The sequence below is a fragment of the Calypte anna genome, chromosome 14, assembly GCF_003957555.1.
Source record: "Calypte anna isolate BGI_N300 chromosome 14, bCalAnn1_v1.p, whole genome shotgun sequence".
In the NCBI taxonomy this organism is placed as follows: domain Eukaryota; kingdom Metazoa; phylum Chordata; class Aves; order Apodiformes; family Trochilidae; genus Calypte; species Calypte anna.
The window spans coordinates 2,563,497-2,580,214 of NC_044260.1; the positions used below are offsets into that span (position 1 = coordinate 2,563,497).

The 16,718-nt window shown below is 41.7% G+C and overlaps 1 protein-coding gene across 5 annotated transcripts in view; it reads right to left on the bottom strand.

Moving 5' to 3' along the window:
• Nucleotides 1-16,718, bottom strand: part of ARHGAP17 (Rho GTPase activating protein 17) — a 47,284-nt gene that overhangs the window by 1,733 nt on the left and 28,833 nt on the right. For 2 of the 5 annotated variants that reach the window (XM_030460199.1, XM_030460198.1), the window contains exons 3-19: nucleotides 15,972-16,076; nucleotides 15,075-15,151; nucleotides 13,889-14,000; nucleotides 13,625-13,701; nucleotides 13,137-13,248; nucleotides 12,302-12,370; nucleotides 12,060-12,141; nucleotides 9,867-9,994; nucleotides 9,353-9,464; nucleotides 8,720-8,801; nucleotides 8,516-8,596; nucleotides 7,724-7,837; nucleotides 7,260-7,351; nucleotides 6,983-7,139; nucleotides 5,526-5,768; nucleotides 4,141-4,304; nucleotides 3,109-3,726 (exon numbers count right to left, since the gene is read on the bottom strand). In XM_030460199.1, coding sequence (XP_030316059.1) covers nucleotides 3,109-3,726; nucleotides 4,141-4,304; nucleotides 5,526-5,768; nucleotides 6,983-7,139; nucleotides 7,260-7,351; nucleotides 7,724-7,837; nucleotides 8,516-8,596; nucleotides 8,720-8,801; nucleotides 9,353-9,464; nucleotides 9,867-9,994; nucleotides 12,060-12,141; nucleotides 12,302-12,370; nucleotides 13,137-13,248; nucleotides 13,625-13,701; nucleotides 13,889-14,000; nucleotides 15,075-15,151; nucleotides 15,972-16,076 — 2,425 coding nt within the window. Of the gene's footprint in view, nucleotides 1-279; nucleotides 325-2,120; nucleotides 2,145-3,108; nucleotides 3,727-4,140; nucleotides 4,305-5,525; nucleotides 5,769-6,982; nucleotides 7,140-7,259; nucleotides 7,352-7,723; nucleotides 7,838-8,515; nucleotides 8,597-8,719; nucleotides 8,802-9,352; nucleotides 9,465-9,866; nucleotides 9,995-12,059; nucleotides 12,142-12,301; nucleotides 12,371-13,136; nucleotides 13,249-13,624; nucleotides 13,702-13,888; nucleotides 14,001-15,074; nucleotides 15,152-15,971; nucleotides 16,077-16,718 lie in introns of all 5 variants that reach the window. The other 3 variants (XM_030460201.1, XM_030460200.1, XM_030460202.1) reach the window with 3 other exon arrangements.

Here is a 16,718-nt window from a genome sequence, read left to right on the forward strand (position 1 = left end):
AACTCTGTACAAAACACACAGAATTCCAGAGAGGGTTTTCTGTACCTGGAAAAGGTACCATGGGAAACTGGGCAGTCAGATCATCAACAACTTTGCCACATTCTAGTCTCCAACACTTTTAGTATGTTAATGTGAGAGCATCAAACAGCCATTCCTTTTGCATGCCAGGCTGGGGATAATGCAAGCAGTGTTATTGGTGATGGGTTAGTAGTGGGCATTAGCACACACATGATTATGAATTAGAAACATTTTTTGGCCAATCATATGCCTTTTCCTTACCATTGAACTTTCCAATACTGTTCCTACTGAATGAAGGTCAAACATCTAGATTATTTAATAGAATTTTTGATTAGAATATTCTTTTCTAGGACTTACTGCTTTAATACCATAAACAGAATTCGAGGCATTTCTACAGTCCAGTACATGGACAAAGGAATTCAGCAGTATCCTGAGTACAGTTCAGAATTTCTGCTCTTGATATTATGAAGTTTGCTGGAAACTTAATTTTGGTATCCATTATTCCCATCTGTCTTCCCTCACTCCACTATTTAAGGTTAAAATTAAAAACAATTATTTCACATTGTGAATTAATTAAGTCAGTGTGTAGTAAGTGCTTCTGTGCATGTGTAAAGGTTAGAGCAGGTACTCTCATGTAATATGCAGTGCTGTTAATTCAGAACAGTTATTAATCCTTTTTTTTTTTTTAAATAAAGATTGATCTAACAAAGGTGGATGATCCTGTCCTGAGTGTGCTGCTGTAGAGAAGCCTGAGCATCACTCCAGCTGTTCTTTCACACTTTTTAACCACACACAACTTACACATTTTGCACTCCAAGGGAACTATATCATCCAGTTTGAACACTGTTTCATTTCAGCAGGCTGGACTCAAATACTTATTTATATTTATATAAATATAACTGTCCAGACCACAGGGCAGCTGGGAAGGAGCCAGCACCATGCTGCAATTCACAGCCCACACTCCCCTGCAGGTTTTTGTTCTCCCCCAGTAAGGAAGCAGCCCCAGCAGCCCAGCTGGCTGTGACCCAGGAGGTATTTCCCAGTTATACAGGGGTAAAACAAATCCTGCTCCTCTGCCATCACTAAAGCAGTTTCCTCAGCACCAGAAACAACTCCAAAATGAAAACAAACGTGGCTGATGTGACTCCCCAGCACTCTTCCCACTCCTGAGCTGGAATGAATGGCCCAGGCCCCAGCCTGCTTTCTGAATTCAGTTTTGAAATAATTTGCCCTTGTATTTTAAAGATACTGACCAAACAAACAGAAGTACAATCAGGCCACGTCTGTTCTGCTAAAAAGCAAAGCTACTTTTTAGTTACTTAAGCAGCTATTTGACTGCTCAGTGCTCCAATTTAAGAACAAACTTCCAACTTGACTTCTCAGTCCAATAGTAATTTCAGCATCTTTCCTCTAAGCAGCCAAATCTGGAGATAACTCAGGAATGCAGCCTCAGCTTTTTCAGCCTGCCATGCAGTTGTTACCTTCTTCATTCCCCATGAGCAGTAAGATTATTAATGTGTCTTTTGGCAGCAGGATTGAACAGACCAGGACCATTAGTGAGGCTGGAGCTGACAGAATGCAAATGCAAACATGCCAGAGTGCAGATGCTGCTGGGTGCTTCTCTGACAAGGGGTTTAGTCACATGAACATGTAACTTGCCAGATAAATTCCAAGGAGTTAAAAATAACTGAAAACCTAAAGTGAAAGCTGTATTAAAATGCAACCACAAAACACTGAAATGTAGCAAAAAAAAAGCAACCCATGAGCTTCAGCATCAGCCTGCACTGATGAGAACAAACCTATTTTAAACAGGTCACTGCTTCACTTCTGGACTAGTAGTTCTGGTGACTTTGTGTGGAGTGTTCCTTGCTTCATGATAGTTATTTGTACACTTTGTTTTAAGGAATAATTTACTTACTTTACTTTTAAATGAAGCAGGATAGACTTAAACCCTCTTTCAAACAGAATGACATGTAGTAATGAGGTAAGGGGGCTGACAGAGCACAAATTCCAAAGCGCAGATACAAAATAAAGCTTAAAAAAAAAATATTGCTGTGCAGGAGCATTTTAGCTTGTATGGCATGTTTCTGGGAAGTACAAACCTTATTCGCAGTAACCATCCCCACCTGTGAAGGCACCATGGGGTAAAGCTGTTAGGCAACAGAATTTATACTTTGCATCCCAATACATTAGTCTTATCCTAGAGAAGCTGCAGTGTCATTGGAAAGTTTCATCTATTATTAAATAAAAGTAGATTTAAAAGCATTAGTCTCCTACATTTGCTGTATTTTCCTTCAGAATTTCCTAAAATAAGCAAAGACTCAGCAGGAGAACATTACCAGATCTGCCAGTTTTGACTGTCCTCAGCAGTTACATTTTTACCCCCCAGGACTTAAATTACCATTATCCCTATCAAACTAATAACTACAAACTTCATGAAGCTCCTGTCAGAAGGCATTTTCTCTTTACTTCACAAATGTTCCAAAGCAGAAGGAGCCTGCATTTAGGATGACCTAAGAGACATAGTTTTGTGTATGTGATTCTACAGTTTCTGGATGTCCACCTTAAAAGCACATCAGAAGACTCTGTTCTCATAAGGTAAAATATTCACTGTCAGTATCTTCTCTATCAGAACAGGTATCAGTGGCCACTGTTGCCATTTTCTCATTTTCTGTATGAGCTGCACTACACTGTCCTTGGCTACATATTCTCCATCCTCCAAATATTTGCTTCTTGGCAACAAATTTATAAGCATAATTGAGGCTGTCACGATGCAGAGCCTGGAGAAAGCCCTAGAGAGATGGTTGCTGTAAGAGTGCTTTGCTTCCAAAGCAGAAGAAAAAATAAAGCAAGCTAATCTTCACTTTCCCACAGCCTTCTGCAACAGGAATGAAAACCTTTACTGAGAAGTGCCCCGAACCCTCACAGACAGAACAGCTGGGTGGGCATTTTAAGTGGAACTGAGCAATTCAGTATTTTAACTGTTTTCAGAGTTGTTCAGTCCCTCCCCCAATCAATTTAAAGCTCCAGGCATTATTTTCTTCCCTTCCACTCCCCAAGGAGCCACGGAATGTGGAAGAATCTGCTCACCTGTTACTATTTTGGAGGCTGTTTGCGTGGGGTTCACAAGAATGCCATCTCCGGGCAGCTGAGAAGGAGGATGGGGTGGAGGGGGAACACTGGGTCTGTTTCTGGGCTTTGGTACTGGCCGTGGCCTCGGCAGCGTGCCCGTTCCACTCTGAGGTGGGGAGTGGGACTGGGAGGGTTCTTGAGCAGATGGCTGTGGGGAGGGGGAGCTGATCTGGTGCTTTCCTAGGGGGGGAGTATCGGGTGGCGTCGGAGTCTGGGGAGGAGTGTAACAGGGCTGCTCTGGTCCATGCTCACTGCTGGGTGCAGCTGGAGGAGATGCTTGACTGTTTGATTTGGGCTGCAGTGGAGGAGTAGCCTGGGTTGGGGGCTGTGGTGGTGGGTGGTTGGGAGCCTGGATAGGGGACAGGGTGCTGGAGTATCTCCGAGGTGCGGAAACCTGGGAAGCGGAGGTGGGGACAGCTCCTTGGTTTGCATGCTGAGCGGGAGGAGAAGAACTTGGAGCGGGTGGTTTTGGAGAGACAGAGGGTGGCTGAGCAGCTGGGGCAGAACTTTGGCTTCCTGGCTGCCCCGGCGGTGGGTTGGCTGGTTTGGGGGGAGCTGGTGCAGGCTTCTTAACAGCTGTTAAAAGAAGAAGTGAGATTCCACGGTTGGGTGTTGTAAAAGCAAAGTTCTGAAAGAAAGAATTGAGCAGCACAAAAGCATTCTCAAGAACATTACCAATGGTGCCTTATCACATAAAAGCAGTAGGAAAAGGAGTATCAGTAGAAAGCAACAGAAATCTGTACAGAGGTTTACTAATAAATAGCCTTTGAGTGACTTTGTTAAACAGTGCTGGTAACATTACTACCAGTGCTCATTAAAGAGTCCAAAAGTCAAAGCTGCATTTCCAGCTAGGCCTTAGCAAAATGCAAGCAAATTAAACTGTTGTCCGGAATAAAGGGACAGATGCAGATAAAGTTACTTTAATAAGCATTTTTTGCAGTACCTAAAGAGCTGGAACTTAGTGGCTTGAAAACCAAATGAAAAACACACCTCTCCTCATGGAGTGGGGACTGGGACCTGCTGTGTTCTGTGGCTGAGTAACAGAAAGCTGATTTGTGCTGCTTGTTGGCTGGTTCTGGACAGAGCCTGCTTGGCCACCATTTCTCACGGGTGGAGGAGTAGCTGAAGATGTGTTCTCCTTAGATTTTGAGGTACTGAAAATTAAAAAAACCTGAATTAAAAGATGATTGTAAAACACTTCGCCCAGATCAGCTGCGCCTGCTCACGTTTATGTTACAAACTGTGCTGCAGTTCTCACCCTCAAATGTTTCAGGGAAATTTCCACACCAGACTGGTTGATATTTACTGAGACTGAACAGTGCTACAACTCTTCAAACAAGTGGCAAGTAGGTTTTGGGCAAGTCTGTGCAGACATTTAATAACAAAATTCAATCAGGAATGCAAACAGTGCTGCAGTGCCACAGTGCCTGTCTGAATGCAGCACTGATACCACTGATACCCAGGGGCACTCTCCTTGGTAACATCCTCAGTGTCTTTGCAGATGCTTCCAAAAAAGGTTCCCACCATGAAACTTCATACAAAATCACTTTTCCCACTTTTCACCTGGGAACACAAGCTATAGGCAAAGGATGCTTTACCATAAAGTCATAAAAGACATTTTACCATAAAATACTATGCAAAGGTTGATGTCTGCACTGCAGACCTTTACATCTGGTTTGTCACACCCCTTAGACCACAGAATATTGAAAGCAAAGTGCTTCTTTCACCATACATGAGAAGAAGAATCACAGCTACTGCCATTAGAGTTCCTGGATACTAATACCGGAGCCATGACTGCAGAGTTTCAATAGTAAATCAGTAGCCAAAAAGCCTGTATACAGGATTGTTCTAAAGAAACCTATATGGAAATAGGATAAATCATCTTCTGGTTTTCTAGCAAGCAAGTCTGGTCATCACTAACACTTGATACAGACAAAAACCAGACAAACCCAGATAACATGTACAAGTACAATAACAAACAAGACCAACAGGTTTCTAGTATTGCCTTTGGTAGTTTTTGTTCTTTCAGCAGCAAACTGACAGTCATACTGTGTGGACACCTCTGGAGTGTTACTTGGAAAGGACAATCTGGGTACAGTCTGGTTTAGTATTTTTAATCACTGTTTTTCCCACCACGAATTCTCTCATTTTAGAAGACTGATTCTGGAACATACAGAACAGTGTATGGTATTTTAGAAGATGGATTCTGGAGCAATCCACATGGCAAGAGAGCTCTTGCACAGAGCTTCTGCCCTGAGCAGGCTCCACACAGGGAATGTGTCTTGCAGCCCGAGTTGCAGCAGATACAGCTGACACCCCAGTTTGCTGCTGAAGCAGGCTGCTAAGCCACAGCCAGCAGAAGCCATGCCTCTTACCTGCCATCCTCATAGCCTTGACTTTGTAAGTGTTCTGCTGTGCCAGCAGAGAGGGCAAACCCAGCACCCAGGGGGCTTGTTTCAGCCCCAGAAGCTGGGGAGTGCTGCTCCGCTCCAGGCTGAGCCAGCAGAGCAGCCTCGGTGGGTGGCAGTGGTGGCTGGAAAGCAGGGGATGTGTGCTTTCTATTTATAGTGCCACATCTCCGGGGGTTCCCTTGGAAGTCCATAACCTTGACACCAAAGCTACAGAAAGAAGAGAGAGTAAACACACCAAGCCAGCCAACACCAGCTCACGAAAGCAACGGGACAAAGGGGATGTTATAACCCACAGAGACAAAGGCAACCCCTGCTGCTCAGCATGCAAAGCAGCAGCAAGGAAAGCTCCAGCTTTCTGCATGTTACACCCTTAAATGTTAAGACATGCAGCACTACTTGGCTGGTCCACGCAGAGAGGGAAGTTACACAGCAGTGGACATCAGCTACACATCAGTGGGACAACTACTCGGGGACACCTGAGGACGGACGTTGATGACAATGAGGTCAAAGCACTCAGGAATTTTACACGTAGCTACACACATGTCCTTACACACCAGAGGGTCTCCTCACTCAATACAATTTTGCCACATGAATTTTGTTTCTAACACACACTGAGCTGCAGTACAGGACAGACAAAAAAGGCCACTGGATACACACTATGGTTTGTGTCTAAAGGAGAACTATGGATAAATGGACTAAAACAGGAGACTTTAGGATGTCTACAGCACATTCATTCTAGAATTGAATGTTGTGTTAAAGACAGTGAATCTTGAAGTGGTTTTCTTCTTCTGTCAGTGCTGACAAGTTTGCATGTAGCCATAGTTAACATTCAGGTAACAATTTCACATTTGCATAAAAAGCTAAAAACAAACCAGCGTGTCACTTGGATATTCATGGTATGGGTGATAATACATGAGCATTACACTACATGTTATATGGAAAAACAGCATGTTTTGGTTTATATTTTAGCAATCTACTGTTTGCTGTGGTATACTGTACCATCATCAACTCAGAAGTCTTATCATGAAGGCACCAGGTAACACCACCTCAGCTAGGGGCTTTGGAAAAGAAGCCATGGAATATCAGAAGTTAGATATTGACAGATGCTACTACACCCTCCTGTTTCAGTGGATTTTAGACCCCCCAAATCTGTAATAGGGAAACAATAACTGGAAGCAGTAATTATCTGCTTGGGGTTTTTTATCATGCAGAGTATAACTGGAAGCAAATATCAGTACATTACCTTGGAACTTTCCTCAGGCTGCAACAACACGGGGGAAAATAAATCACCGTTGTTACCTACAGTATTTCCACTAAATTCTCCTCCTGAGACCAGTCAAAGTGTGTCTGATTGCTGCCACCTCAGTAACCCACTTCTCAGGAGTGGGCTAATTGAAAACTAACCCAAGAATGAAACATACCTTTCCTTCTTCAAGAAATCCACTTCCATGGCTGTCATACTAACAGGCCTCTTCCTTTCCAGTGTCCCAGACTCATATTCATTCCCAGTGTGTGACAAGTGATTGGAATTAACAGCAGGAATTGCAACAAATGCCCCAGAAACATTGAAATCTTGATCTGAAAGACAGAGAATGCAACCTAAGCCATACATATACAAAATGGTTCCTCACTGCCAAAGGTTTACCTGCACAGGGTTATCACAAATACAAAATTCTTTTCACTATGGCAAGAATTTACCTCCAGGGAAGAACCAGTCTGCATGCTGAATGATTGGCTCAATAACTGCTACCACGTGGACTGAAGTTGCTGCTGCCATCTCAGCAAGAGATCTGCAGAAGAAATTTGCAGGACACTTGATAAAGAGCTCTATCAAAGTAAGAATATATATATATATATTAAAAAAACCCAAACCAATCACATTACCTAAATGGCAAACTACTCTAAGGATGATGTATCAAGACTCCCAAGTACCACATAAAGAGCAACTTCACACTTTGATGAAATCAGTAATATTTATAGCATGTTAAAACATTCTGAAAAAGTTTTATGGCTAAAAGATCTGGAAACACAGGTTGAGAGAACATCTGAGATACTTTTTAGGCAAATATTCTGTGAGAACAGTCCACATGATTTGAAACAATCTGACAAGAAATGAAATTCTACAGTTCCATGGCTGTTCTGTTCAAAAAAAAAGGACTTACCCTTCATTCTTTGCCCATAACAAGTTGGGGCCCAAGACTATTGCAACATTGCTGGGTGTCATTTTGTTAACATCACTGTTCTGTGCAAGCTTTGCTAAAAATTTTATTAAATACCTAAAAAAAGGAAAAACACAATAAACAGTAAGAAATAGGGGCATTTCTTCTTGAAAGCAACTAAAGTAAAAAATTCAAGAACTTGTAAAGACAGCTCCTAACAAAACAGAAATAAGATGAGCAGCCTTCTTGTGTGGTGGCTGGCTAATAAGTTTCTGCTCATTAATCCCAGAATTGGGTAGAAAAGAAAACATCTCCCACCTTAGCAAAATGGAATTATTTTATTTTCAGAGAATGCCTACTCAAGAGCTACTTTCATACCCTGTAATGGAACTTCCATGCTTCTAGGATTCACCAGGGTCAGTTTTGTTCTGATTCATCCCCAAAATGCACAATCCCAAAAGGAAAAATGTGAGATACATTCAGGTAATTAAGTGGAACATTCAGTGAAGAGCACCACTGGTGAGAAGTCTGCTCCTACTGCCAGCCACATGACCCTGAAGTTGCAGGATTCTCTGCATCCCTACTTCATTACAGTCAATAGTGAATTAACATGACTGAAAAAGTCCAACACCACCACCACCCAATTACTTGATAAAACAAGATGTCTTTTTATGAACCCAAGTCAATTTGGCCTAGAAAAACACCCTGGATTAGAGTTTTGGTAAATCAGCTTTGAAATGTGGTAGTTTAGCATTAAAGCAGCTGTGCTGCAAGTTAACAGATGTCCACACCTACCTGAAATTAGCATAATAATGCTTAGGTAACCTATTACAAATTCTCCATAACTCTTGTAGCTTCTTATCCTGGTCCTGAATACTGAAAGGAAAAAAACAATTCCTTTATATCTTACTATCAGACCAGAAAACTGTAGTTTCTGCAGTGAACAAAGAGATTATCTATAGGAATGTTTTCCTATAGAACAATTTTCAGTGTGCTTACTTTGCAGCTTGTGTCCACTCCTCATACAGACTGTAGGTCATTAAAGGTTCTGGCAGCTCTCGCAAATAGGATTTCAAGGCACCTGCAATGCAGCCCAGAAACAGGCAAGTTTCTTAGCCCATGCTTTCAGTCTTCACTTAAATTCTGTTCTCAGATTTGCAGTTTTAGCTGTGCAATAGGACCCATGTTCCAGTGAAACAACGGGGAGCCCTAACACTTCCACAGCGTCTGCTCAACACGCAACACAAAAGGGCTTCCATTCATTACTGTAATTTGACAGAACATGTTCTATAAAAGTGAATCATCTCCTCAGAACAAGGACCTTATTAAAGGTCTACATATGGCTCTCATCTCCCTTGATCATGTTAACACTCTTGTAATGAAATGTGGTATTTTGGATTACTGTGATCACCTGTATTTTAAGCACTGCTCTGTCACACAGACATCAAGTGTGATGAGCACGAGTACCCTCTGTTGAGCTGTGTTAAGCTGTGCAATGAAGTGGACTTGATACTCATTCAGAGTTTATCTGCAGAGATCACCACCCTACTCTCCAGCAAGCAGCCAAACAAACAGCATAAACTTGAGTTGTATCAGTTTATACCTGGTTTTGATTCAGAACATTCACCATACCTGCAACAGCATGGGGATCGGAATAAAATTCATCAAGTTGGGAAGTGGAACAGTCCAAGGCAGCTTTCAGCTTTTTTAACTTGGAGGCTCCAGCAGCAATTCTGAACAAGCCCTGCATAATAAAAGTCAGATGTATTTGGCTGGTAACAAGATGTTAATACAAGCATGAAGCAGTAGAGTTTTCATGACAGCCTCTCTCAGCCTGGTGTCCTCACCTTAGGCTGCTGTGACCTAGCTGGCTCTCGAGGTGTCACTGCCACCTGAGAATGTTTTAGTTACCTCTCAGCCTTGGCCCATTCCTAATTTTCCATTCTAGGTGCATTCATCTCAAAGATACCTCAAATAGCACAGAAAGCTTTTCTGTTGCAAAAGATTTATTTTAATGAATAAAATTACCCATGCAACTTGTTAAACAGCACAGACACCAGTCTCTGAGTTTGACTCAGAGACTCTTTTCTTCTGTCCCTCAGCAGGAATTGCATGTGCCATGGTATTCCCTGATGGTATCACCTACCTCCTCCCTCATTCCTGTTTCCAAAAGCATCATTACACAGGCTTCAATGGGGACTGCAATCTCACGGCCACTGCGCTTGAGATGCTCTTCCAATGGAGTTCCAAAAGCTGGTTTTTCAGTCCATTTGTCTAGTTGGAGAGTATCAAAACACTAAGCAAAATACCTAACAAACACTTCAGTTATGTCCCAGGCAAGAAAAGAAGAAAGCCTCCAACACAGCAAAGAAATTTTCAGAATACAGTAGGAGTTTTACAAGCCCTTGGCTGGTAAAGTCCCTTACATCATGAGTCAAGAGAAAATGAACCTGCTGCTATGCAAGAGAAAAATTACTTCTGCATCTTTCCAGATGGAATATCACCATCAAATCCTGTGTGTAACTGGAAGGGCATGTCCCACAAGGCCTCAACACAAGTGCCATCACATGGCTGAAAGTTACATTCATTCCAGTTTGCCCAGACATCAAAAGGCCTTCGTTTGCAAGAATCTTTTGATGAAAAATTTTGTCCAGATTGCATGACCTGAGCTGACCTTAGTTTTACCTCTAGTTAAAGTGCATAAAACCTGAGCTATTAACATGAAGTTAATATGAGCTATTAACATAAGGAATTGCCAACTCAAAATAGATGCTCACAGCCCAGTGCCTTACATTAGAATTATACCTTAACAGCCCGCCACTAACTCTTGCACAAATTTTCAATTCAATTTCTCAATTGCTGCTTAGCTCCAAACCTGAATGTGAATTTCTTGTTTCCTACAATTTATTTTTTCCATCAAATTCTGCTGCCTTCAGTGAAAAAATGCAGATGTAAAAGGTTATTGTTAGTACAGATGCATTACTTCTTTTATGTGGAAAAAAGGTCACAAAAGACGAAGACTTTCATGAAAGAGCCCTCTGAAGACACAACATGCTTCTGCAAAGGATTTCATGTGCCCTTTTTGTTCCTGAAACCACATCAACTACATCTACCACGAGGCTTCAGCTCCTTCATTAACAAACCACACGAGGCACATGTCATTTTCCCCAGTTTTGCAAGTCACAGCAAACATTAGGAAGAGAAATCTCAGTGATTGCTCCAAGTCACGGATTCACCCAGGGCAGCCAGAAACACAACTGCAGCCATGCCCTGTCCTTAGTCTTGAGCACTAGACCTCCCAGCCCACCTTCCAGGATGGCTCCTCTGTTCTGAAGCATCTACCAAATCCAAAGTTTGTATAAAACAGCTTAGCAACAACAACAACATCAAATTTAAAGCTGTCATTCCCATATGCAGAGACCCTTCTCTCCAGCCTGGGTGCTGTGTCAGCATCATCTGCCTGTGTTGCTTCCCTCCGGGTCTACCCAGCACAGACACCCTGGATCATATTTCAGCAAGGTGCTCCTATTTCTTGCTGCATTTATTTTACCAGTTCATCTTTTACAGCTAGCATGTGGTCCACAGCTGAAGATACCTGAGTCTTGCTCAGGTCAGATTCTATTTTTCTCAGCCTACCTCTTGTTTAAAGCAACTATCAAATTAAGAGGCAGTACAGCCAGCATCAAGGACAGCAATTTCAGCACTGCACAGTGGAGCTTCTTACCAAACCACTAGCAGTACAACTCAACTCCCACTGACCATGGAAAGCTTAGTAGCATGGAGAAGAAATGAAGCTGCATCATTTGCTTCTCCCAGCTGCTGATATTCTACACACTAACAGGAACACTCTGGTGGGCAGCTGGAGTGCAGTGTGAGCTCTAGGAAAAAGGATTGCATTAAACAAGGGAAAAAGTCAAGCTCCTTAGGATAAGGGGTTTTTTTCTGATAATTGCCTAGTGAAAATTCAAGAAGCAAGGACCCTGAAAAGTTCCTGATTCATATCGAAACTTTTGTTGGCCTAAAAAGCCAGGTATTAGTTAGCAAAAAAGTCACACAATATCAAGAAAGAAGAGCAAGCAAATAGAAAAAAAAAATCCTTCTTTTACCCTCTTGGGTATCAGACAGATCCTTTATATTTTATTAGTGTGTTAAAATATGGCTGGAGAACTCCAAAGAACACAAAGATGGAATTATGCTTGGGAATGTAGTGCTGGTAAGTAGATCAAAATGGTCTCATTAAATAAGTCTGCATGCAAGAGAATCAAGATAAAGGAGGAGAATATTGTGCACAGGTGGCATAGGCAAGGAGAAGTATCAGCCAGAGCACAGGTTACTTTACCTTGATGGGCTTGAATTTCGGGTAGGACCTTTTCTATGACTGCTAATGCTTTTCTATGGTAATCTGCTTGTGCTTCTAATAACTGAGAACAGAAGCCACATTTTAAAAACAAAAAGAGCATTAGCTTCTGATGAGCACATAATACAAGTCTAGAAGGTTCAGCACACAAAATGTCATCTTTGAGAACTGAGTGTCTACACACTTATGTGCTGCAATCAAAGCCACACTGAAAAAATACTCACCATAACAAAACATTTAGCATATTCCCCTTCTTTGGACACAAAGCTGTACATGTCTGCTGCTAGCTGATCCTTTAAAAAAAAGCAAAAAAAAACCCAAACCAAACAGTGCATCAGATTTACAGGGGCATTTCCACTTATACAGCAAGAGAGAAGTATGTATGTTTATTTTCCTGCAGAAAGTTTGAACTATTGGCTCAGGCAGTTTGGGAAGCCAGTAATCCACCTCCCTGCTACATGGGTGCATCCAAGCAAAATTCATTAAAAATCCCTAACCTTGTTCTGTAGAGCAAAGCAGCTGTCCACTTAAGTCAACAACTGGATTGTATGGCAATGTATTATTTACAGCCAATCCCTGCACACAAAGATAAATACTACTAAAAGGTTTTGGTGCTCAGCTCAGCTGCAGCATGATGTAGACAATCAGGAAATGAAACTGAATGCGAACTGTTCAGAGCTGAAACAGAACATTCCTTTTATGTCAGCAGCCTGAATGTCATCCAGGTAGCTCACACTCTACTCAGTGGCCTGAATCCCATGGGCACCCTGGACACATCAGTAAAGGCTGAGCCATGGTTCCTTCTTACAACTGCCTCAGACTGAAACAGAAAATAATGTGAAATACCCATCTTAAAATAAAAAATAAAAGAAGTTCCCTGTTAAATGCAAGTAATTCAGACCAATCAGCTAGCATTAATGTACTTTGAAGATACACAGTTTGTTGACAGCCACACACTTTGCAGCTATGGTAATCAGCCAGCCAGCTCCACGTGCAAGGCTTGCAGAGCAGCTGCAGCCTGATCAGAGTGTTCCTAACAAGGGATTTGTCTTCTCATACCTTGCATTGTTCTACTTTATTTCCTGCTTCATCCATCTCTTCCTTAAGTGATTCTATTTTTGAAGGATGCACTTGAAAATTTGTTCCTGAAGTCTTGTGGGCTTGATTATACCTGTGGAAGAAAGGCTTCAGTGCTTTGGAGAAAGCCAATACATTCAACAAGAACCTGCACTCAGTTCAGTAACAGCACTTGGCAGGGGTACAGAATTAGACTCTTTATTTAAGTTGACAGCTTAAGTGAACTGGAAAAAAGATGAACATTTTTCCATTTATATATAGGCATGTAAGAACTCCAAAATCTCAATTCTGTATAGATCTAGTAGTCTTGAGTGCTTTCTTCAATTACTTAAATGTAAGTTTGTCTTTTTCTGGCAAAGCACTACCATGCATACAGTAGCACTTCAGAAGCAAGTGCCAGCAGCAGGTGCCAAAAGATGCCAACAAGAAGTTAACACGAAAAGGACCTAGAATTTAAAATTATTTCTTACCTTCCTCTTGCAGAATCCCAGTCCAACACGAGCTTTGCCAGCTGCTTCCTCTGCTTCTGAATGTTTGGGATCTCTGTCTAAAACAAGAATTCAAGGCTTATGTTTATTTTTAAATTGCGTATTGTAAGACACTACACCTTGTAGCAAAGTCACTGCCACTTTCCACTACATGTTTGACTCCTTAGAACAGTTTTATTAGCCATGACATAAACAGGCTTTGCTCAGTTTATACATAAATCCAGATTTATTTTTTTTGTGACTTACCTCTGTTAGTAGAGCCAGAGGATCTAAAACTTCTCTTTCAATCTGTACTTCGTGCTGAGAGAGCTCCATTGCCAGCTTATTCTCTGCATCACCACATGTATCTAGCATTTTCCTTTCAGAATTAAAGGAAGTTGTAATCTGAGTTATTACTGACTAAAGAAGAAAGATTCAAAATAAAACTGTGGTGGCTCTGTGTCATCTGTGACCCTTTTGGAAAGCTCTGTGGTGCATAAAGCAAGGCACTGCTTAATGGCATAAAGCCAAGATGCTCTGTGCTGTCATTGGCAAATTTGGGATAGGCAAGGAGTGTTACTAAACCTTTGTCATCTAATTCCTCAGCTACTACAACATTCTAGGTGATTATACTGGCCCTAAGGGCAGAGAAGTCTGTTTGTTTCAAAGCCCATCCTTCCATCTCAGTAGATGCAGGAAAAATTGCTCAATGCAGTATTTAATTTTCTTCTAAGCCCCTTTAATGTGAAAAAGTCTTAACACCATCATGCTAAGCAATTACATATGCAGCAGTCTCAGGTTCCAAAGCCATGATCTGACCTTTGTTTTAAGCTTTTTCTAAGGAAAAACCCAATGCTCTAAGATTTTTATCCATGTTTAAATCTCCTGCAACAGCTCACAGAAATGCACACAAAGGTTTTGAAGGTCATCTCACACCCTCTCCATTAGAATTCCCATCAGCAAGGAGGAAAGATGTTTGCTGCAGGAATTCAGCACATTGATGTTCACTGGTTTCAGCCATTGCCCTCTAAGTTGCAAACATGCACTTTGCCAGGATAAGGAAATTGCCATTATTTTTAACTACAAGCCACTAATACAAATTGGCATTATTTTGAGTCATTAAAGCAAGACTGCAGAATGCAGTATTTACACTAAATTTTAAATGGAGATGGTAATTTTACTAATGCACAAAGAGAAGAGCCAGTTTCAAAAGCTTTAAAGTTAGCAGAGAATCAGAATCCTCTGGAATGCAACTCAGAGCAAGCCTAGAACTTGCCCCCAGGAGCACTCAAGAAGAAATGCTTGCTCACTTTTTCTCCTTTTTGGATTATACAGGGAATCTCGAAACAGAGCTTCATTAGATTGAAAACAGTCTTTGTGTACCCAAAGCCTCTAATTAGAGCCCTGCAGGCAATAAAATGACAGACTACAACTTACAAAGCACAATACTTACCCCAACAGAGTTTCATCACTTAGCTGGACAGATCCTTCTTGCATATTTTGAGCAAGAGCTGTTAGAGGAAGTTTTTTCTATGGAACAGAAGGAACAGTGATTAGCTCAGTGCTGTTCACCCTCTCTCCACCTTCCCCAGTACATCCCCACCAAGACTCTGTCTTCTTCCATATGGTTTCTATCACAGACACACACAGCTCATTCTTTGACTCTAAGAAAATGCCAAATCACAAAAAGTTTTCAGCCTCAAGACTTTTGTTAAACACTCTGAAAACCACTTTCTTCCCAATCGTAGTTGGAGTGCCTGGCCCAAAATGTATCTCAGCTACTATCAAAGACAAGTAAACAGCTTTAACTTGAGACCTCAGCCACTTGTCTGACACCTTTCTGCAGGGGTTTGTTCTGTGTGCCCCTGTGTGCAGGAGGTCTCTGTTACTGAATAAAAGGAGAGAGTTGAATGAAAATTATTTCTGGTTCTAACACTTTTAGAAAATCTCCATATGGCTCTGCTGAAGAGGGGCAGAATTCAAACAGGTACAGAAAAACATCTACAGTTCAGTGAGGATACCAATGCACAAAGGTAGCTCTAAATATGAGAAGCTTAATCAGAGTCACAGAGTATTTTCCCTTCTTAGTCACAACCTATGAAAGGTGTAAGTACTCAGCACACTGTGTATGTGTGAGTGTCCTGACACTACTGAGATACTCCAAGGTCATGTTACTATACCTGGATGGGGAATTACAGCCAGCATTTTGCCAAACAGTGTCAACATGTGAAATGGTTTGAGAGTTTTTCTTCTCTGGGTAATTTGAGGCACAGCATCTGTTCAGTATTTCAAAAGCCAGACTGTGTTCAGAGCAGTCCCAGAAGCCAAGCCAAGGGGCTGCAGTACTTACATGTCTCTTCTCAGGGTCTGTACCATACTGGCCCTGAAAACAGGCAATTAATCTCTTCTGTGCTAGGTGGCAAACAGATCTCACAGTGTCAAGACGTCTCTCGATCTATTTGGCAGGAGGGGGAGAGAGAAGGAAGAGAAAACAAAACAAAAAACAGAAGTTGTTTTCCTGGCCTCAGCAGAAAATCTTCCCCCTGGTACCACACTTAGTTCTGGGCTGCATATTTCTCAAGCTCTGCTGCTTAGAAATTCAAATCCTTAGCAGAAGTTCCTGACAGCAAAAAACACTCAGAGAGATATTTAAATTGCTTTTTTTTTTTCCTCAATTCTGTCAGAATAAACAATGCTGACAAGACTGGAGTGGAAGAGGGAGAACAACATTGCCCCTACTTTTTGTCTCCCCAACAGAGAATCAGGCTGACACTTGCCACCCCAGATGAATGCCTCCTGCAGATATCTCAGACACAAATTTAGGGAGAAAACTGGGAAAACTGGTAGCACATTCATTGTGACCTTGTAAAGTGGAAGGCTAAAGACATACTTGACTGCTCCTTTACACTGGGCCAGACCAAGGCACTGCAAAAACTTTTGATTGCATTCCCTTCTCTGGACGTTGAACAGAAGTGCAAAGTTCCTACATGCTCAGCAAAAAAAAAAATAAAAAATGCTCAGGGAGAGATTAATGGGATTCAAAAGGGATGTGGAGTTAAAAAAAAAAAAAAGGGGCATCAATGCACAAACAAGAGTT